At 36.3% G+C, this 23,964-nt stretch overlaps 1 protein-coding gene across 2 annotated transcripts in view; it reads left to right on the top strand.

Annotated features, from left to right (window-relative positions):
• Positions 1 to 23,964, top strand: part of HLCS (holocarboxylase synthetase) — a gene marked incomplete at its 5' end in the record, with an annotated part of 127,633 nt that overhangs the window by 88,873 nt on the left and 14,796 nt on the right. For both annotated transcript variants that reach the window (XM_084523744.1, XM_084523745.1), the window contains 2 exons: positions 22,504 to 22,571; positions 23,629 to 23,789. In XM_084523744.1, coding sequence (XP_084379870.1) covers positions 22,504 to 22,571; positions 23,629 to 23,789 — 229 coding nt within the window. The remainder of the gene's footprint in view (positions 1 to 22,503; positions 22,572 to 23,628; positions 23,790 to 23,964) is intronic.

The raw sequence follows: 23,964 nt of genomic DNA on the forward strand, positions 1-23,964 counted from the left end.
TAGACCTCACCTTTTGAATTTTATTGGGATGTAGTGTTAAGCATGCTATCCTGAAGTCTGAAATCCCATGCAGGGTAAGCACAGCAAAGATGAAGACAATCTCCTGTCATTGCTCTTCTAGTGTGTTTCATGCCAAATCTTCAGGGAGTGCCTCTTCAGACTGGCAAAATCATGCTAACGTTTGGAAATGTCAGCAGAGAGGCCGGTACTTTGTCAGATGATGCTATGTGCTGCAATATTAACATTGAATGCGGGCGGGTTGTACTTTGTGGAGGATTTAGCTGTGTATGTGTTTTATAGGGTAACCTGTACAATTTATCCATGTGGAACTTCCCTTTGAATATTACAAAGTTGCACTTCTAAATGCATCCTAAAGATTTACAAGTGAAATATCAAATTGGTTTTAATAAAATGTTTTTTTTTTCTTCTTACAAAACCTTTTACTTTCTCATCTTCCAGCTTTTGTTGCAAAACTTTATTTTTGTAGTCTTATTAGTGAATAATATTACTGCCTTTGAAAGCTATATGAACAAAATTATATTGTAGCTTTCCTAATAAAATATTTCATAGAGAATTATTCACTATCACCTCCTGTGATTCTTAGTTCTGTTCACACAGTTCCCAGCTGCATTATCTACCCCCAATGTAGAAAATTAAGTCAATGTAAAAGTATACTCTGTTTTTTAAAAAGAGGTCACGAATAGCCTTTCTTCCCTCGGTAGTCACCAGTGTTCTTATTACACTTCATTTATATAGTTGGAGGATTTGGGAGAACCAGCTGGGCCCCCTGTCTGCACTCATCAAGAGTTAATTTCTGAAAGAGGTGCTGTTGTCATGAACAAGTGCAGAAGGTACTCTGGTGGTCCTGCCAAACAACAAGAGCTCTTAATTAGCAGCAATGTTCAATCAGACTGCTTAACCTGCCACAGAGCGGAGGAGGTCATGTTCCTTCCTGATGCACTGCCAGCCTAAAAAGCGCCCAAGAACCGATCCCAAATGTTTTAGAAAATGTCTTCTTGGTTCTTAGAGGCAAGTAAGGCAATGCATGATCTGTTAGTGAAAACTGTCATCAGGATAATGAAATTTTATTTTTCTGAATGATGTAGGCATTTCTCCTTTTGTATGGTATGTTCTGTGTTTTTTGAGGGAAAAATATTTTTTACAGTAGTATGAAGAATATGAAAATTCAGACTTCTTGTGGTTTGATTCTAGTCCACGAGGGTTGACCTGGACTGCTGTCATTTTACAGAATATTTGCTAGTCTCCAAAAGTGAAAGTGGAGGCCAGCGATGTTACGCATTTTCGTTCTTTGTTCTAGTCAGCAGATTTTGTTGGGATATTAAATGCTTAATGATTTGTAGTGTGCAGCTTGGAATTAGGGAAGTTGCCAAGGCCAAGATGGTTGCCTTCGAAGACGTTAGCTCAAGATATTAAGTGCTAGCTGATTAACTGCTTTAGAAATCAAATTCTTGAATTACTAATTACTGTGTATAAATCAGGAGGGCTAGATGTCTACATCCATATTGAAAGTACTTTGTAGAATGAGAACAAATAGCATATGAACAAGGAGCCCAAAGTAAATACCCAAAAGCAATTAGTTTTGTCCTGTATGAGCAACTCTGAGTAAAGAGGTCCATCAAATAGACAACATTTTTGATAACAAAAAAAAAGTGCAGCAAATACCAGAATATGAGTAATGATGAAGTTTGAAGAAAACCCACCACTTGAGCCAGATTGTTTGTCTGCTCTTTTCAGTGGCAATTAGAAATTGAAATAAAAATGAAATAAAAAATAAAAGTTAAAGTGGAAATGAAAAGCTAAAGAGCTCTTTTTTTTTTTTTTTTTTTTTAACCAAAGTTCTCATTAGGGAGTATATTTTGGTGTAATACTGCTTACGCTGAAAAGTATCTTGGTATTCCAATAGTACAACTCCAGTCAGTTGCAGAAGGTAGAAAGTCAAGCTCATGTTCAGCAGGGATAAAAGTTGCAGTTGCAGATGATAAACATGAAGATCTGAAGGGGAAGTAATTAAAACTAACTACTGCAGAAAATTTGTTAGTAAGTTTGTGTAAGATATTTCAACCCTACCCTGTAATAATCTCAGCCCTCCTTCCTTTTATTTGATATACATGTATATGGGGAGTATGGGAATAAAAGATTGCAGACAGTTTCTGTTTGGTATGGGAAGATGCTGTAAACCACTGAGCTACAAGGAATTATTTGTAAGCTTAATTTAATTGGGACCAGACTTGCTAGTGTAGAAAGAATCTTATCTTCCTAAAGGATAGTAGCATTTCTTTTTTCTCAAACTTCTCCATTTCAAATGATTGTGATAACTGATGAAGTGACACATTCAAAACAAGCAAAGTATTTGCAAGAGATGAAGTACAATTTCTTTAAACTTAAAGATAGGAAAGATTTTACTGAAAGTTTAGTCTCAATAGGATGTGAAACAGCCGATAGGAGAAATGCCACCACATTAGCTGTGTATTTTTGTAGTTTAGCTATGATGGGAATTTAGGAGAATTAATACAAACGAAATGTATTGCTCTACGAATATGGGAAGAATTAACTGTAAATATGGTGTTTATGTATAATAAGGAGTCAAACATGTGACTCCTTTTTTTTGTTTGTTTTTATATTTGGAAATAACCACACATGCACAGCCACAGAGCTATGTTCATGCAAACACAACGGGACCATTTCTTTTAGCTCTCTGAGAATTCTCTTTTGCTGAGAATATTAATTGATTTAAAGGTGTAAAGTATGGTTTAGAGTAACATTCAAGACCGAAATGAGTACCTGGGTTGTGATGAGCTGAGTGATTTCTCCAGTGTTGCTGCTTTGATGTTCACAAAGTCTCAGGATGCAAAAAAAAAGTTTGCTATTGCTAAAATAGTTATTATACAAAGCTGTAGCTGTCCGACAGCTGCTTTCTAGACGTGTAAGAAAAAGTTGTTTCGGTGCTCACATTGCTTGATTACTCACCTAGATTAACTACTGAGACTGATCTGTATACTGTACAGTCTACCATGTGTTATAACAAACCAGGGTTATGTGCAGGTGAAACAGAAAGGACTTTGTTATGCCTGTAGAGACTTTTTTTTTTTACTTAAAGCCTTGAATTTCTGTGACACCTGCCTGTGTTAGTGATCATCTAACTATTTTATGAGTAGTTTAAATTAGAATTACCTTTTAATATCTTTCCAATGCAGATAGTTATATATGTACCAGTATGAGTCTTAACTGTATCAGATATATGTTTTTTAAAAATTGGTTAAATTCAGTCTGAAGTGAAATTGCAGTATAGACAAAAGAGTCACTCTATTTGAGGAAGTAAAGATGGATGAACACCACAAGGCCCTTTTCTAAGGTCTTTGCTCTGGTGGGAAAAACCTGAGGCTTCTTGTAGTGAAGATGTGTACATGAGTGAAGTTTAGTATATGTAGTCTTTTTTAATCTAATTTCCACCTGTTTTAAATAGGACCTTAACGCAGCTAAAAGCAAGAATGACTTCCATAGAAGTTATTATAGAATGTAAATAAATGCATCCTTTAGTGTTTAAGATTGTACATGGAACTGAATCCACAGCATTTCTGAAACTAAGGATTTTTCTTTTCACTTTTCAATGATTTGTGAGATTGAGTAGGTTAGAAGGATGCTTGGACACGTTATTCAATATTTTAATTTCAGCAACTTTTGTAGGTCCTTCACTCTTAAAAAAGAAAGAAGGAAGGAAATATTTCTGTATCTACCATGACTATTGAAGAAGTTTCCAATTACAAAGCAGGCTGGCTGTTAAGACAGTTGTATTGACACGTTGTGGTGTGATGGCAAAAAGGGACCACACATTTTTATAGATGGAAAATAGGCTGGAAGTATTTTAGCCTCACTGTGTAAGTGAAGGTGCTGTGTTAATTGTTTTATGCATGTATGTTTACCATAATGACTACATTGTTCTGATGGTTTTGCACAGCTCAGAGTTCAGTATATCTGCTGAGTAAGGATTTTAGGAGGGAATATCTACTGTCTTCCCAAGGAATGTGAATGCTGTTTTTTTCCTGAAACCAGTCAGCTTGATACTTGCAGGATGGCAGTCATTATCTTTTGGGTTTTGGCTTTCCCCTCCAGTTGCCATATTTCATAATGGTATGTTTTTATATACTTAAATTTTAGAAGATAAGGATGGAAAGATGTAGGTGTGACTGAAAATAAATAATTTCACTGAAGAACTAAGAAATTTAATAAATCTTTAAACATAATTCCTACTTTTAACTTAGTTGCATCTACATGATTCTTAAAATAATGGATTGCATTTTGTTTACCCTCTGTCCATAACTCTGTCATTGTAATGAAGGCCATTTAGATTAGGATAGTAATTTTCCACTTGGTTTTCATGAAATTGTGACTGGATTTCAGATGCCAAGCCCACAAAATGATTCAGTGGAAAGTGACAAGAAAAATAGCTTATCGGTCCCTGAGGCAGTATAGTTTAAATTATTGTAAATATTGTATGAGTTAGCAATTCATATGGGAAAAATGAGAAGGAGAAGGAGAAAATATATATTTTCAAAGTGCATCTTATGAGCATTTGTGATGTTTTGAGCTTTCAGATTGGACATGACATTGAGGTTTTGACCACTTTTGACCATTAAAGACTTAGGATGTCCCTTCTTGCCTTGAAGTTTTCCAGAAAAAATAAGTTGATCTTTGTCAGTAATGTTGGCCATTGTCTTGCTCTTCTTCTGTCTTCTCATCTAATTCTTAAACTGTAGTCTCTTTGAGATGGAGACCAATTTTTCTGTATAATGAGTTGCGTAATAAGGTCTCATTCATAATGGAGAGGGGGTATTTACTTTCTGGCCTGAACTTCTCTTGCAGTTTTCAACTGGAAAATATTTCCCAAATTGCTTGTTGTGAAGAGGTAGGTAACACTGTATTTTGCAGACAAACAGCTGCTATATTTTGAAGCAGTGTATTTCCCATTGAACTTTATTTCATGGTTCCCGAATTCCAGTGTCTGCATGTTTTGAACTGTTCAGAAAAGATGTACTTTCAAAAATTAAGGTGTTGATGGGCAAATATATCAATATATTATTATAAATAAAGTGAGATGTCTACATTTTTAAAATAAAGGAGGGTATTCCTTTCCTTAACCAGAAGTGCAACCAGGCATATGCAAAGTTTCAGGATGGAGCGTACCCACTACCATAGCTAAATGAAACTGCACTGGAATTTTACATGGGCAGAAAGTAATTGCACTGCTGGCATTTAGCCAGGGACCTAATATTGCTGTTCTGTAATCTCATACACCCATTATTTCTGAGAATAAAAATAGAATATTCTGAGTACTGCAGTCCAGTTAACAGTAGTGACTTCAAAGGACACTTGCACTGTATTATGCCCATGATTCACAAATAGCTGAAACTTCAAGACTTAAAATGGTCTTATAGCTCCATTCAGAGCTAAACCTCTTTATAGTTTTCTCTGTAATTTCACAGACTGAAGTGAGATTTAAGCATTTTTTGCAATGGCTGTGTAAGATTTTTGCATCAGTATATTAGGACTGGGTTGCGTGTCTTGGAACGCACTTGAAATATCTTTGGTTGTTGCAGATATACCTGATCTAATTTGTGTCATTACAAGCAAAAGAAGTCAAAATAATTCTTTCAAACTTTATTAGCATCAAATGCATATTTTAAAAAGAAAAAAAGGGCATGGAAGTTCACTGTTTTGCTTTTTCAGCTTGAAGAACAGGATTGAATATATGATTAGCTATCAAAGTCCATATGCATTTAAAGGTGCAAAAGCATGAAAAAGTCATATAATTTCTTTTATGAAAAATCAATGATTTCTTTTATGTTTGTGTATTATTTAATGTGATAAAATGCATAGTTTAGCTTAAGTTGTTCTGTTGTAAGCAGTCTTGCTTCTCTATGGTATGGATGTGAAATCTGGATATCCTTTAGATAGCAGTTCCAGGAGTCAGAGAAACTTCTAAAATTTGCTGTGCACCTTGCGTTGAATGATCTGCCATAACAAATGCAGTGGTTTTACTGTTCATCTGTTGCACAACTAGTGAAACACTAGTTGGCCTTGACATTCAGTAGAGATGGATGGTGAATGGAAGTCCGGGTGACCCCTATACAGAGGCCGAGAACTAGACATCTAGAAGGTGTGAATGCCCTGAAGTCATTTTAACAGTGCTTTTCAGCGTGTAACAGTAGATTAGCTTATGGTTAGAACTGCTGCCAGACATTCGTTGTACTCTAAGGCAAAGGCAAAGCGCATTTTGAGTGATAGCAATGAGCTGTGGTGTTGAAGCAGAATAAAGAGTAAAGAAAAATATAGTAGCAGTAGACGTGCCTACAAGGCATGTGATGATGTCGGATTTCTGGAATATGAAGCCTACGTTTGTGGGGGAATTAGAGGTTTTACATGAAGCCTTTTCCTGTAGTAGTTTTGTAGTCATTTGCACATCCAATGTTTGATTTGTTTCTCTGACACTGAAATGCTTTCATATTTGACCATGGGGTGTATGATAAACATGACAATTACAGCTCCATCTTAGATCATTGTGCTGTTGTCTTTGATTTTATATACACATTTAAATACGCATTATTGATCCTGTGTCATCTGTGAGATTAGAAATAGTATACTATTTATACTAAATTTCAATGTTATTCTTCTCCCCTTTGTCACATAAAGTTTTTTCTTATTAAGACAGTGATAGTTTATCCTCTTCAGCTTCTGGTTTCTCTTTCAGTGATTAATATATAAATATGCTTTTTTGCTTATGTAAAAGGAGTCTAAACTGAACTTTGCCATGCCCATGCCATCCTCATATGACAGCCCAATACACAGTCCCCACATGGGTAAAAGAATGCTTGTAAGGACTGCAGAGCCTTCGTGGCAATAGAAACTTAATCCCAGTTTGTCTGGGAAAGTGGCAGCCATGAGAACAGCTGCGTTTCATGAGGCCTCGTGGCATACTGCCTTGCAAATAATGTTTTCGCTGAGTTGCAAGACAACCGAAACTGTTAGTACATAGTCCAGAGATGTTAGTCAGCCATGCAAATGACTTGTGTTCATATAAGAACCCACATCTGTAATTGAGTATTACTTCTTTAAAGTCCTTTAATCTGCATTGAATGCTGGTTAACTGGATTATCAAAAATTTTCCACTAAGAAAGGTCTGTGGGATTTTATTGATGTGCACATGTACTTGGCAACAAAGGGATGACTAAGGGAGAAAATTAGTTTTGATTGCAAAACATTTTTTTTCAGCTTCTGAAATCAGTTAGTTTGTGTGTGTGTGTTTATGTATAGCTATAGCATATTACAAGTTGTGTTTGGATTTACTGCTCACTGTGTATGTTCCACTTGGAAAGAATTGCTTAAGTTATAAGGAGTTATGCTTAACGGATGGGTAAATAAAGCATTCTTCTGCTCTCACATTTTATGTTTTGCAGTCTCCTTTCTAAAATTCAGTTATCTTTTTTTATGTCATAAAAGCTAATGAATAAATTAAAGTTCATTTATAAATTCATCAAACTCTTCAATAACAAAAATAAATGTTCATGTCAGAGGAGGGATGAAGTGTGATAAATAAGCAGAGATGTATTTTATGTAAGTTTCCAATATTTGTTTTTATGATAGTGAGGCTTTAGAAATGCATTTCAACAGAGAACTTCACAATGTGTTTAATGAATTTGGAAGTCATCTTGCTTTATCTGATATTGGAACAGGTAATATTATTTTATCACTTGAAATATGTAACTTAAAGAAGATTGTTTTTAATATTAAAAATTTTACAGTCACTTTTAAAAATGGATAGTTATATGCATAATTCGTTTTAAAAATAAGAGTACACTAATCAGGGAGCATGCACATGTAATTCGACAATATCCAACTGTTCAGTTGCTGCATTAGATAGGAAGATTGTGGTTTATTAAAAAAAATATTTTCGTCTTTTTTTGTTGTTACACTGCTAAGAATTTCCAGGTACTGTCACACTGTATATGTGTGCCTTGTACTTTCCGTTTGAGAGTTAAGCTCCTTTTGTTGTATTTGGCTTGCATCACTGCATATCTCAGCTTTCAGGGTTTGTGTAAAGGTAGAACAAAATCCCCACCAGAGAATTAGGTTATGTTCTATATATTGACAGAGGTCTATTTGATCATGTCTGCATTTGATTTTGGAATGAATGTTCCATTTCTTGCAGCATATAAGATTATCTGTGTATAAAGTATTCTGCCTGAGTTGAGTACTTAACATATATCTTGCCTGTTAGGAAACTTCAGGCTCTGCTTAAGTTCTGATGTATAGCCGTGGAATTAATGTAACACTTCTGCAAGTTGATACCTGAAGCAGCTTAGTCTATATACCTCGAAAATACCATTAGAATTCCAGAAAACCTGTATGTTTATGATAGGAACATGTTCATGATAAGAAGCCATATGTTCAGCGATAGTCAATTCATTTCCTGGTCTGACAATTCAGTTCTTTCTGTTTGTCTTTTCTGTTAATACTAGTGGGAATTTTGTGTGAGAGAGAATCATTTCCCTCTGGTGGATTGACTGCAAAGATAAACGATCTGCCATCACTGTCTGAGCCTTGTATTTTACCTGAACTCAGCCTTGTTGAGCTACAGTATGCAAACTCCAAGTCCATTTGAATTTCTCTCATTGAATCATTTGAGCACCCTAGTGATGGATCAAGTGCTGGAAGTCATACAAACACACAAAAAAAGATGGTTCCTGACTGAGAGATTACAAAATGTATACAAGAAAAAGACCTACAAGGATGTTAGATTAAATGAGAGTGAAAAGGTTCTCAAAAGTCAACACAAGTAGCTTATATTTGTTGCAGTACAGAAGATGTCTTGTAAAACAAAATAAGGATAATCAGAGGTTGTTTTAGTTTTATTTTGGTTGGATCAGAATATTTTGTTCTGTGGTTTTAGGCCTATGTACAGCTTTAAAAAGTTAAAATTATTCAGAGTACTTGTTGAAAAAAAAACTTTGATAAGAACACCTGAAAGGAAAACAATTTGCCACGGCAATTTTATTTATTCTTCAAAGAGCTTCTTGTTAAAATTCTGGTAGTGGAGAAAGGGAAAGATTATTTCTTCTTCAGTGATCTTTTTCCTTGTAGATGATTAAGTCTGTAGCATCACAGTTGAAATGTTTAAACACCCTTCTTAAAACTAAGACCCATATGAAGTGTGCTCTTACAAAAGATCTTCCAAGTCTTAAAGCAGGTTATGTATGACCTGTCAGATTTTATTCTATCCAAAATCCCTTACTGTTTACAGACTACAGTCGCTTTTTGCATAAGAGCTTCTGGGGTTGTGAAATTGCTCTAATTTTTCCAAAAATCTAAATGCTTTGCCTAGGAATGATATATTGGCATCTAATCATCAGAAAAGGGGAGAAAAGTACTCAATAAGATAATCTTGTTACATTGTTTCGGCAAGACCAAAAGCCAAATTAGTGAATGACATTCATTTTTACAGTTTATGGATTCATATAGGACTGGACATACTGACCTCGATTTTATTAACAAGGTATTCAACACAGTTTGTTCTTCACAGCTCAGCTTAGCACTCAGAGAGAGTGAAAAGTAGTTCCCTACAATTACTTCCTTAACCAACCTAAGCTAATATACCATTTATGTAATTGCTTTTTTTTTTGGGGGGGGGGAATAAAGAATATAAGGTGCTACAACTAACGCAACATGTTGTTTTAACTATAACATAAGGACACATTTAATTAACTGGCTTGTTTCCATTTCTACTTTATTTGTAGCTGTTCTTCTCTTAGTGATACATCAGTTTAATCCTTGTATAAGGTGAGTGGCTTCTAAGGTGTTGTTGAAGATTACAGTTACCCATCTCCTTGCTTGGAGTTTCAGCATCACAGATCATATTTGCATTATCAGATGTAGGTGCTTGAAAAGACTACTTGTGTTTTTCCGATTTCACATAAGCAGCGTTGATAGAGTCATAGAATCATCTAGCGTGGATGATGATCATCTAGCTTGAATCATCTAGCTGGGACTTTCAAGATTACCAAGTTCAACCATCAACCTGGCCTACCAAGTCCCTTATTGCCATGACCACACATCTCTTACATACCTCTAGGTATGGAGACTCCACCATTTCCCTGGGCAGCCTACTCCAATGCTTGACCATTCTTTCTGGGAAGAAATTCTTCCTGACATCCAATTTACACCTTCTCCTGGCACAACTTGAGGCTGTTTCCTCACATCCTATCACTTGCCATCTGAGAAAAGAGACCTACACCCTCCTTACAGCAACCTTCTTTCAGGTAGCTGTAGAGAGTGATGAGCCTCAGCCTCCACTTCTCCAAGTTAAACAACTTCAGTTTCCTCAGTCAGTCCTCATAATTCTTCTAGTCCCTTCACCTTCTTCATACTTACGTCGCATGGGGCTTCAGTGATTCTGTTGATTCATTTACCAGGCCAGACTGCTGAGGGTTCATATCTGCTGATGCTTCAGTACAACTCAGACATTGTCAAAGTTGCTTGGGAGGAGCTATAACATTATGGGAAGGTAAGTTTCAGGTTCTAAACAATCTTGATGAATCAAAGAGTGGCCTGAAATAAATTGGATGCAGGTCATTATGGGTAAGTGTGACAAATCCTTAAATGAAGGTAGGGTGGCTGGCTATCAGTTTTCAAGAGAGGTTCTGGAAGCATGAGCCAGGAATTGAAAGTGGGGAGCATGGGGAGTCTTACTATTGTAACCAAAAGAGGTGAGGGCTGAGACGGAAATTCACACAAAAGTGCTTTTAAAAACTGCTACATGTAAAATGTACAGAGTAATCCTTCCAGTGTGCTACTAAACACTGAGGGTGCTTAACTGGAGTTACTGGTCCAGTTTTCAGAACCAGGTTTCTACTGTTAGAGCACTGACCTGTTGTGAGAATAGGATTTTAGCTTGCTTCCACGCAGCTGTGGCTTAATTTGTCAGGATTACAAATCTGGGTACTGGGACATAGCTTTCTGCTGGTATGGTGGATTTTTACTTTGCACAAATGTGATGTAGACATTGATTTTTCTCTCCCATGTATGCATTCTTTTCTGACAATAGAGTTTTTGCGTAGTACCCTATATGTCTGTGCTGGTGCTTCCCATTTAAGACATTCCTCCCAGTCCATTTTTTCCCTTCTGCAGAGCTAAGACCACCCTAACCTTAGATAAAACCTTACTGTTTCATATAAAATAAAATATCCACCATGTCTGTCCCACGATTTCTTCTTGCTTAGTGCTAAGTACCGCTAACAGTCATAGTATCATATAACTAATCCTCCAAGTCTTCATCCTTCTCTTTGATGCTGCCTTCTATTGCATGTGATCTGAATGGTTCTGCTGATTCCCTTACTAGCCAAGAACACCTCTGCTATGGCTTCACATCTGACAGAGCTTCAATACAACTCAAGTGTCAAGTGTCTACTGAACACCTGTTTTGCAGAAATGTATCAGTAAACCAGAATGAGGAAAAGCCTGTATTTTGCTTTCGCTTTACAGCTAAAGCATGCACAAAAAAGGGGATGAAGGAGGAGCCAGAGGCCTTTCAAAGGAGGTTCAGTAAGAGTTTATAACAGGTTTCTCTTATTACTCTTTGAGTACTGATCACATATCTGACAAGCAAATCAAAACATGTCCACCTGAAACCTAGTGACAGACAGGATTTGGGATGAGATCCTAGCTGTTGAGATACTACAGCAGAGAAACACTGCAGTACAGATAGGGAGGAGGGAGAAATGGCAGGGGGTGGTTCTTCATGCAGCTTTCTTTGTTTTTCGTACAAGAAAGTTGAAATGCTGTTTATTGCAATATACTGTTAGAATTTAACATCCTAGGCTTATCAGTTTTCACAAGTAATTCCTGGGTTTACTAAGGTAATGCAAGAACAAAAGGCATTTTTTCTTGTCTATGTATTTGATGATATTTGGTATATTCAAGCTTCATCATCCACTACGTGCAAATACCGGTGATCATTGCTCAGAAAAGTGGCAAGATGCCAAGATCCAAGTGTAGATAGATTCACCTGGGGACCTATTTGGTTTCTTGCCCCCCTACCCCTTGCTGCTTACACAGCACGCGGGATCCAGGTGCACAGACCAGAAGGGTTGCGCAGCCCTCCACACTTGTGTGTAAGCTCTCTCCATTTCAGTTCAGGGCTTTACCCATTCATCTGCCTTTCATGATGAGAGGTATTTGTCTGCATTTGATTGTCTTCAAATGGGCATTGCTTTGAACTTTACAAACTTGGGAAGTAACTGCTTCTCCTGCATTTGAAGAATTGGAAATAATGAGGCTACTAGGGGACCTTTGGATTTTCTCCTGCCAGCCCTGACAAAGAAAATCCACTGCTTTGGGATTTAAATATCAGCTACATTTTGTGTTGAGTCTGTGGTTAAAGTCTACATTATGATGACTGTTTCTGGAGTCTACAGAGGATGCTGTGGCCAGCATAAAGTAACTTCCTTGTTTTGAAATCCATTCTTAATCACCCATGAAATTAACTATTGGAGTCTGCCTTCAAGTTGGCACAGTCTAATAGTAAGGGTTTTAAAAATATTTAACAACATATTTGGAAACAGAACTTTTCTGTTCCTTATTTATATGTTTTTGGATGTTGGCTCTTGCATGAGAAAAGTGCTGTATGCTTTAATACTGAATTTAGAAATCTTGTGGTTTCTGTTGGCACTATGAGGGAGCAGCTAGCATAAGTCTGTGATACTTGATGAGGGCATTTTTGTGTTTTAATTATTAGACACATGAACATGGAGCCAACTGAGTTCAGCTATTGTGTTTATTGCCTTTTTTATTCACCATAAAAAAGCAATAATTTTTCTGGATTACTATCTCTAACATGATATGCAATTTGAAATCATAAGAAAGCTGAAGCATTGTTAGTTCCTTATTCACAAAGGGAACAAGAAATTGCAGAAAAAAAATCTGTTGTGGGATGTTGAAGTGTAATGTTCTGGATTTATAACCCAGCTAAATGTTGCAGCTCAACAGTAAATTAGGAGTGTATATAGTACTTTTGTGCCTCGTGAAAGTATTAGTTAGGATACCCCATGTTGTTGCTGTGGTTAGTAGGCCAGACTCCTAATCCAAATGCATCTATGAGGCATTGCATGGCTTAACAAAGGGGAAGCACAAGCTTGATGACAAAGGTAGCTTGGTAACGGGACCTGAGTCTTCAGGGGACAACTGACGTGTATGAAAGCCCAGCTGAGGTACTATGGATGGGTATGCTTCAACGTTGAAGTGATTCAAAACCTTAGCACTTGCATATATTTGAAGAAACTTCTATGAATAGGTTAAAAGTACCCCCTCCCCCAGTGTTATTTTTTTAAAGGAAAAAAGATGTCATTTCAGACAAATTAATTCCTCCATTTCTTAGCAAATACTGGCTTTCCTGAATCTGTATTTGCCATGAGAAGCTGTGTATATGGAAAATATCTGGGAAGTGCCAGGCAATAATGCCTTTAAAAATAATTCTGTGAACATCATTATCAGAACAGAATATTTCAAATAACTAAAATTTTAGACCTATATTGCCATTTCCTAATTTCTCAAAACCTGTCTTCCACTGGAACACTTTTTCTTTAAACAAATTATCTTTTTCATTTTGCATTAAATTGTTCCTTGTGCACTAATCTCTTACATTTTACTTAAGAATTTTCTAGATGCTACTTTAAGGTTTTTTTTTTTTTTGAATGAAGAAGAAAAAAACATCTGGCATTTTTGTCTGTGGGAATTCTGCTATTAAATTCTGCGCTTATTGACATTTTTAGAAGAAATACAGTGCATTTGATTGGTTTTGTACGTATTAGTAATACCTTCTTGAAAGTTTTCATATTTCACACGGCTTGGTGGAAAAAAAATACACACAAGTAAAACAATTATGCTTTACCTGCCAGTTTATGAAGTCATAGTTGTTTTGTAATGTTTGTAACACCTGGGCAAAATTCTGAGGATTTGTTTAATGCCAAATAACATGTCAAATTACCATCTGCTTGGCAGCACTTGTAACATACATTGTACAATATAGAGCATATTATAACAATAAGAATAGTCATTTAGAACTTGCAAGAAGTTCTATGCGTGTTTTTAAATTACATTAATTTTAGACCAGCTGATAGTAATCCATACTGTGGTCAAAGGTATGTGACTTATTTTTATGTACAGTGTTGATCTAAATTGTGGTTTTACCCTTCAGCAGCAGTGGCAGAAATGTAAAAGCAGCATAGTCTGAAAACAAACAACTTCAAAAATGATAATTAGTGAGAAGCATATGAACAATGTAAAATTGAGACTCTGATGCTTTGGGCCAATGAAAACAATGCCAATTAAAAAATTACTTAAAATCTCAGTTGTTTTTCATGTTAAAAATATTTTTCAGAAAGAATGTTTACATGGCTGACAGATCCCCTAAAGGTAAAGCTATCTATAGACCAAAAGAAATGTTGAAGAGTGTAAAAACATGCTACCTCTTGTTTTAATTTGGGAAAACTTGTGAGTGTGCCTTTATAAAGAGGAGAAAAAAAAAACACAAACCAAAAAAACCTATATTTTTCATTTAGTGCTGGATTAGGAACTCCAGAAATTTGCTACATCCTAAGTTTAAAACAACAGCCACCTTACTGTCATAAACCACCGGGGTCTAGATTTGGAGCGTAGTACATGTTGCAGTCATAAAATAAAATAAAAAAATGCAAAACACAGAGGAAAATGCTTTTAGAGCTTTTCTCTTTAGTATAAATTACTTCTGTGATTTAAAGTATTGTTTTTGATGTGATTTTCAGTGCTAAAAGGATAACAGAAAAAACGTGAGTGTAAGTAAAACAAGTGGCATAGTTAATTTTGTAGGTCTTTCACAGTTATTTAGGAAAGAATGAATTTTTACTGAAATGATTCAATTTTTTTCCAGTTTGTACTGAGAACCTCTGTGGAGCATCTGGGGAGGGTGGCGAGGTAGTTTCTGTGCAGCAGAATTCTTTTGCATGCTCATTTTAATTTTCATGTTATGTCCAACGTCTGTTGTTCCACATTACCCCTAAGTATCTGGCTGGCTACTTGTGAGTAACTTCATCTACTTCTGTTGTGGAATGTGGCAACTATTTAACACCATGTATGATTTAAGACAGGAAATGAAGGACTGTCTTACAAAAATTTTGTAAGGAAATGTAATTACCCGGACTAGAATTTGGCTACAATGTAAAGTTAAAACTGCTGTCTATGCAAAAAGTTCTCTTTGTTATTTTATATGAAAGGTGACTTTAAAGAAGATAGTATGAATTCAGCACTGCCATTGATTACTTTTGAGATCCTGATGCTTGAGTTTGCTCACACTATAAGTTGGTAAATGCAATACTATTTTAAAATAAATTTGCTCCCTTATTGAAATGTTGCTGTTTCTTGCCGTACTACGTGGGGTTACTTTAAGGTTTCCCTCTTAGACAGTGACCAAGCTTGTACACTCTCATCTAATGAAGTGTGATGAAATTACTGATAGAAATGACATAACAACAAACTGCATTGATTTGTAAGTTTGACATTTTTTTTTCAGCATCTGTACTATGCTTTACTTTGGACAAGACTAGTTAGATCTGGTTTTGATCAATATGTTTATAACTTTTTAATCCACTCTGAAGATTCTGTTCTGAACATGTTATGATAAATGTGTTTCACTGCATTCCAGTAACTATTCTGTTCTTAAATCTTGGCACAGGAGTTCATTTTTTAATGAAATCTGTTTCATTTCCATTTATCCTATGTTAAATTTTTGGTATGCTTCAGGTAGCATTTTCAAATAAAGAAAGGTCACAAATTGAAAAGGTTACTTTTTACAAGGAAAAAAAAAGTTCAAAATGATGTGTGGGGGGGTTGCTTTTCAAATTAGAAATCGAAACAACTTAAACTCCTAGACTCTCTTCACATCTCCCTTGGAAACTCCCTCCTTTACTGTAACTTTGTGGTCTTGATGATATTCACAGAAAAGCTGATTTACTGAATAAAGAAGTTCTTTAAGTTTTGAGTTTTGGAACATTACCAGTATGTCTGAACCCAGGTTTCAAATTTTACTGGCATTTTGTTGGCAAACCAATTTTTTGGAGTCCCTTCTTATTTGGGTATGTTTCCTGACACCTTTGGCTGTATGGTACTGTGTTTTAAAATTCTCTTTTTCTTTTTTTAAGAGGAAAAGCCTATAAACATATACAGAGGATTAATTATAAAATATCTGGTATAAAAATAGAGAGACAAGAAAATTACCAGCTGAAAAATGCAGTGAGCAGAAAAAAAAAAAAAAAAAGAGCATTTAATGGTAGTTTTACCCTGTCTGTTCAGCAGGCCTGATTCTCAAAGCAATTCCACAAGCAAAGCATGTACTATTCTGAGGCTATAATATAGTAATTTAAATCAAGCCTAAGTACATGTGTGGTCAGAAGGAGGTGGTTTGGTCTTCCCTTCTATCCACTGGCCTCTTTTTACTGTTGCTTCCTTTTTGCCAACAGCAATGTTCACTTCTGGTGAGCCAGATTAGAGCATTGATCCAGCTGAAAAATAACACACATGGCTTACATGCCCTACTTACAGTCTTCCTATATACTGCAATTTTGTTTAAACTATATTGTTATTAGTGCACTGCTCTCCAAGACTTGCCAACTAGCCAAAGTATATAGAAGTCACTAACCTATGTCATTCATAGTATCAATAGATTATTCCTTGCTGAAAATGTCACAACTAATATAGGACAATCTTTTTTTTTTTTTTTTTTTTTTTTTTTTTTAATATTTATGGCTGTGCATGTACATTTATGTCTATTTAAGGTACAAGAAACTAGCAGTCCAAGGTTCCAGTACTATTTTAGTTTTCCAGAAGTCTCAGACATTGTAATCCGTTATGGTCTTTCACAGTGATGTAGGATATTAATATATCTGAAGAGTTCAAAGAGAATTTGATACTAAATGGTCCTTTCTGTACTAACGTTGCTACAGGGAAATCCACTATAACGTGAAAGAAGCTATGAATTTTTGCAATAGAACACAAGAGTGCATTCATGTAATAGTGTATTCTGGCACATATATTGCCTGCTGGATATGGGCAAAGTTATAACAGTGCAGAGCAGTAAGTTTCCTATCATTTAAATAAGACGCGAGGATTAACAGTTTAGGTGTTCTCCTACCTGTCTCAACTGTGTGAGTCAATCTTGTGGGGGATTCTGTATTGCACCTGGTCATATATAAAATACTGCATGGAAAGTGAAAGATGGATCAAGTTAAGTGTTAATTTAGGTTAACAAGCATGTGAAAATAACTTCAATGTAGGATCATATTTGGGATAGGGAATTCCAGTGAACAGCCGCTGGACTAAACTATTAATTCAGTAATTAATAGCTAATGGGTGGTTGCTGACTGATTTTAACCTGCTTTCAAGGACGGAAAGAATACCAGGTTTCTGTACATTTCCTTGAATCAAAGAATCATTGTGGTTGGAAGAGATCCCTGAAGGTCTCTAGTCAACCCCCCCTGCTTTTAAGGAGGATCAACAGTGAATGGAGACCAGCTAGACCAGGGTCTAGTCAGGTCTTGAAAACCTGCAAGGACAGAGATACTCCAAAACTTCCATGGGCATCCTGTTCACTGCTTAGTTATTATCCTCATAGCTCTGTGTCATTTGCAAACTTGGCAGAAGTGCACGTCATCTCCTGCAGGTCATTGGTAAATATATTAAGATGATTTATCATCTTAATAGGATAGATGTCAGGATAAACCTCTGAGGAACTGCAGTTGTAAGCAGCCTACAGGTAAAGTACAAACCAATTCCAGAATCCAGGCATTTTTCTCTCAATTGATAGTGGACCCATCTAGACCACCATGACCAAACTGGAATACGAGGATGCTGTGAAAGACCGTCTTGAACTCCAGTCATCTGGGACTTCCTCTGATCTATATGACCATGATGATAGAAAATAACCTTGACATGACATCAGCCAGCTCTCTCAACACTCTCACACTCTCATATGCATCCCATCTGCTCTCATAAACTTGAGTGAATCAAGATTTCTCAAGAGATTTATGATGTCAATACGCTTTTACTGCTTTTTTTTTTTTTTTTTTTTTTGTATTTTTTTCTGCTCCTTGAACCCTATCTCTATGCACAGGGGTCTGGGAGACCTTGTTGTTGAAGACCAAGTCAAAGAATGCATTTAATAACAGCCTTATCTATATCCATTGTGGTTTTGTTCCAGTCAGCTGTGAGCCCTCATTTTCCTTGTTTATTCTTAAAATGTAGCATTAGAAGTTCTTGACCCTTTTCTTGCCAGTTTCTACCATGGTTGAGCTTTGGCTTTCCTCACATCATCATTGCTTGTCTGGAGAGTATTTCTGCATTTCTTCTTTGTAGCCTATTCTTTCTTCCATCTCTTGCATATGTTCTTCTTGCAGTCATGCATTCCTGTTTTAGCTAAACAAGGCTCCTTGTTCAAGTACCTATTTTCCAAAGTATTCTGATGAGCTGTTGTTTTTGCAGGAGGTTGTCTTTAAAGACCAGGTCAGCTGAGCTCTTTTTGTCCTTCAGAGCTGCCTCTCATAAGATTCCACCTATCAGTTCCCTCAATAAACTGAATTCTTCTCTTGTGAAATCCAGGGTTTGTACTCTGTTGCTTACCTTCCTTATTCCCCTCAGGATTTTGAACAGCACTGCCCCATGGTTGCTAATAGCCAAGGCTACCACAGCTTATCGCTTCCACAGCTAGCTCTCCCTTGTTTGTAGCAAATCAAGGAGCTGATCGTCTGACATTTGTGTTAAGAGCTTGTCTCCAGCACCCTCCAGAAGTCACCTGGATTGCTTGCAGCCCACTTTGCTTCCTTTTTAACGGATGCCAGGGAGATCAGAGTCTCCCATAGGAATCAGGATTTGTAATATGCAGAGTTCCTCAAATTGCTCTAAAAGATTTTTTCCCCTTCTTCCTTCTGGTCTGTAACAATCTCCCTGTATCCATGATTTCGTTCTTCCTGGCTTCTCCTCTGATCATGGTCCACCAGCCCTCAATCAGCCTACTGCATACTGTATAGAAAAATGTCATATGTTTGAGCTGCTTCTTCCAGATTTCAAGTTCTCTTGAAAACAGGCTTCCAGGTGGGCAACAGAGACCCAAATCAGTGCTGCCACTAGGGAAGGTCTCACAGAGTGTACTGGAGGGCTATGCTTGGCCAGCATGCCCTCTAGCAGGCCATTCAGGACGCACAGCTTGGAATCAGACACTCTAGTGGCCACACTGCTTATTTTCAAACTAGACATAATGGACAGAAGCAGTGGATATAAAGAAGTAAGGCAAGTGTTTGGGCCACTTTTTTGTTCAAAGTAATGCAAGAAACTGATCAAGAGACATGGGCCTTTCCATTTGACTAAACATTGAAAGTTTTCTTTTTATGTTTTATAATTCGCTGTGTAAATAGTAGTTACAAACAAGCTATCTGAGAGTGAGATTTTCAGGCAAGAAACTTGGGAGTGAAGGGACTTCATAATTTACCCTCGTGTGCCCAGGTATTTTAACATCTGGAATGTAATGCTGCCTCTTGTAATACCTCTGCAATACTGTAACACAGCAGGATGCATTAATGAGAATTTCAACCTTAAACCCACAACATCAATGAAATTTATAGTTGTCAGGCTGTTAACATTATTCAAAACATAGTTTTTGTGGTTTCAATTCCCATATTACATTCACATAGGAAGAAAAGTCATTATGTTCACTATTCATGAAGACAGATACCTTCTTCGACTTGAAATTTCTATAAAACAATTGTGTATTGTTTATCACTCTTGACACCATTTATAGGATGTGTAACAGGGTGTTGGGTTTTGTGTATACAATCTCTATCTTAATCTTCCAATTGTTTTAATACTCCTCGGTACCAAAAGTGCCTTGCTTACATTTTGAAAAATAACACAAAAATGTTCAAAGCAGAGAACAGAAGTTTACCTAAAATTCAAGTATCTTTTTCTGTGGTCATGTAAATGCTGTCCAATATCCTTCCTGATGCATAACTTTGTTTTCAGATGTTTCATGTTCTGTATCTCAGTGTGTTCTTTTGACCTGAAGTGTAGAGCAAGCCAGAAAAAAAAGAATTTCATGAAGGCAAAAATTTAGGGGAAAAATATGTTGAACATTGTGACTAAGTTTCTCTGCAGAAAAATGAAATGGTTAAGTCTGCAACTGATTAAGTTGAAAGAAAAGAGGGGAAGTCAATATGTAAAAAAGTGCACGTACAGTTACTCTTCCTGTTAAGGAAAATACAAGTTGTGTCTCCCAGAAAATAAATAAATAAATAAAATAACGAGCGCACACAATTTACAAAGCTCTGAAGTTGGAGGGGATTTTTGTTGTTGTTGTTGTTGTTGTTTTTTTCTTTTACCATCATAGTCTTTATGGTAATTCCAGAGTAATCTCAGGAAGTAGTAAAAATAAATCTATCTGTCCCTTTCTGTATCAGTCTGGCTATTAACAACTTCCCCATGTCGTGTCCATCTTAAAGAGTTTCTTCCTGACCCTTAAAAGCACAAACTCAGTCTCTGTGTTTAATATGTTGTTACCTGCTGCCAAGCTTCTAATAGCTACATTCATGTGTGCTGTTAATCATATCTCTTTGTTCTAAAACCTGTGTTTTGGATTCATAATTACTTTTTTTCCTGCTCTGATTATTTTCCTCCCATCATGGCAGCACATGACTTTTTTTTTTTTTTTTCCTATTTATAAACAAGTATGAATGGAGAAGAAACAGAAATCAGTGTATTTTGACAAAGCCTGTAATCTCTTCCTAACTGTACTTCCAAATTTAAATTAGATTTTCTTGTTGCAAAACCATGAACTTGCTGTTGTAACTGAAATCATGCTGTTCCCAGATGACAGTGCTGAAGCCACATGGGGGGCATAAAGAGCTGCCTAAGATTTACTGCTAGGTCCCAGCATAAGTGGAGGTGTATTTTTAATGCTGAAGGTAGATGGGTGATCCTGGTCTCAACGCCTAATCGATACTGTCCAAAGGAAGGAATTATCGAGCCATATTACATGTGAAACGGAAGGGGACTGGTAAAAAGATCTGGCTATTGCTGAGTGATGATGTCTCACTGATGCTGTGGCACTGTGGAAAAACATCATTGGGCCTGTTATGGCTTCTGTCAGTTTTGGTTCAAGTATTTCAGATGAGTGAAGGCATTTATGATCCAGACTTTGCTTGGGCCCTCAAATAACCTACCATTTTGATGACTGTGAAAGCAAGTCAGCCATCTGAAAGCTATTCTGAAACTTTTTGCTACTGATGCCGCCCCAGCAGTTACTAAAGCCCTACTTTGCAAACTGAAGCAGGAGAGACAGATGGTTCCTTAACCTGATGTCTGCCAAAATGTTTGTGCCTAGTGAGCAGTAAGGGCACATTTCTGCTTGGAGCTGGTCCCTTCTGCTCAGGGATACTTGCTTGATTTCTGAACTTGAAAGGCCTCTCGTATGTATCTGAAATTCAGAGGAAATAACTCTGAAGGATTGGACTGCACTTATCTCCGAGACAAGACCACTTTTATATGAATGAACAACATGATATTTGTGCCCATATTGGAAGGAGGTTTTTAGGCTATAAATCACTCTCTGGGTTTGCCTTGCTGGCACCATCTTGAATATCTATTTTATCTGTTAAATAACTCTTCCCCAAAAACGTGAAATGAAGAAGGATCACAGCACAGTTCAGATCTGTTCTAAAGCGGCTTGAACTAAGTTCTCACAGTAGGGTTTTTTTCTTCTTTTTTAAAGTCTTGCATTGACTCATTTGGTGGTGTTAAAGTGCACTTTCTACTTATCCCCAGAGGAAAGTTAGTATTCTTTTAAGTGAAACTATTTTAAAAGCAGAACACAAGCCTAAAATAAGCCAGTGTTCTCTAGAGCTCTCAGAAGGTGTAGATTTATTTACTGTAGTTAAATCATAATTAGTTCTCAGGGGATAGTGTATCTTTTAAACTGCTTTATTGCCACCATATTGGTTTTCTAAATAATCAGAAACTGCTGCTGTTATATTCTGTAGTATGAACAAAAATTTGCTTTAAGTAGAAACAAATGTCTAGAATTGCTAGTTGTCACTTACTGAAGATAGCGACACGCAAAAAAATAAGCACTTCAAGAAAATGTGAAGAAATACAAAACGTATGTTATCAGAAGGCACCTTAAATGAACTATGGCTATAACTTTTTCCAGTGTAACAGATACGGTAATGTTTTACATGATAATTTTTCAATTAATCTTTTTTAATATTCTAATGCTTTTTGGTCAAGAATAAATATTATCTGAAAACGGATAAATGGTAGTGCAATGTTAAAGTAAAATATTACCTGATATTTAAACCTAGATTTTCATGAATGTAGCTTAGTGTTCCAGCTGATAAGCTTTTTTTTTTCCTTAATTGGCAGGTTAATGTTCAAGTTGCCTGAGGAGATGGGTTTAATAGCAATTGCTGTTCGACAAACACAAGGGAAAGGTTAGTAAGTTTCCTTCTTGTGCTAATAAATGCATATTAAACATACAAAATAGGACATTTTAATGTTACATAGCTTCGTTAAAGATACATTATGAGTATTTTTGATAATAAACTACAGAATAATAGTGTTCTCTTCTCCTCCTGCTTAACTGTGGATTTAAACTCAAAACCTAAGTTAACAGAGACCAAAGTAAACATTTTCAGGATGTTTGGTGGCTTTTGCAGAAATGATTTAGTGGTCTTCTACTTTCTGCCAGAAAGTCTCCAGTCATGGAAACTGCCATCACTACATTTAGTGTAATACAATTCAGACTTCCAAATCAGAACTCCGGTTTGATTTAACTAGAGCAAGACTGGGTTGTCAGACTGGAAGACTTTTGTCTGAGAGGTTTTGTGGAGGCTACAAGACTGTCTTGAAACGTTATGTGCACTTTCACAATCTTTTGCAAGTAAATACAAGCAGGTTATGCCTCTTGTCTAGAAAAGTGCTACCACTGATAAAAAAGCCACTTTTAGTTTATTAGAAAAGCACAGTGCCCAGAGTAATAAGCCTTTCTGAACACACATCTGTATAAAGACAGTTAGCTGGTTTCTGACTCAGATCTAGCATTTGTCAAGTTGATTCCACAGTGTGGATGAATTTGTAGATACACACAGAGGATCTTCACAAATATTTCTTCACTTAAGCAAAGCAAGATTATTTGAAATGTGTATGTTACCAAATACCAGGTAAAGCTTAGAAGCAAGTAATTTAGGACATTATAGGAAACCAGTAGCAGAATGCACTCTAAACAACCTGCTTTTTGTTGTTGTTGTTGTTGTTGTTGCTTGTTTGTTTGTTTGTTTGTTTGATTTAAAAAAGGTAAAGCTTTGCACTTTAAATTCTAAATTTCAAAATAAGTTTGGAAACTCCTTTATAGGACTTTTTGTATGTTCTCAGGTTGGTACTATTGAATCTTTCTCTTCTGTAGTTGTCTGCATGAACAAAGTGATGTTTTTAATAAATACTTTTTACTGTGTTGAAAGCAATTTTTTTTTTCTTTCCCCCCCCCCCCAGGTCGCGGTGGAAATGTTTGGCTCAGTCCCATAGGTTGTGCACTATCCACTTTGCATATCACGGTTCCTCTACATTCCAACCTGGGCCAGAGAATTCCTTTTATTCAACACCTAGTGTCCTTGGCAATGGTAGAATCAGTTAGATCAATTCCAGGATATGAGGTATCTCACTTTAATTTTATCAAAGTTCCTGTTCCTGTTTCCATTTTCCTTAAATTCTGAGTTTTTACTATGTCTTCTTTGCATTAAATGACTCAACACTAGTACAGTGGTAAACAACAGTAGTAAGTTTAGTATTCATATGTACTTAATTTATATGTTTGAAGAAATCTAGTAT

The sequence above is a fragment of the Aythya ferina genome (assembly GCF_964211825.1).
Source record: "Aythya ferina genome assembly, chromosome: 1".
Taxonomy (NCBI): Eukaryota; Metazoa; Chordata; class Aves; order Anseriformes; family Anatidae; genus Aythya; species Aythya ferina.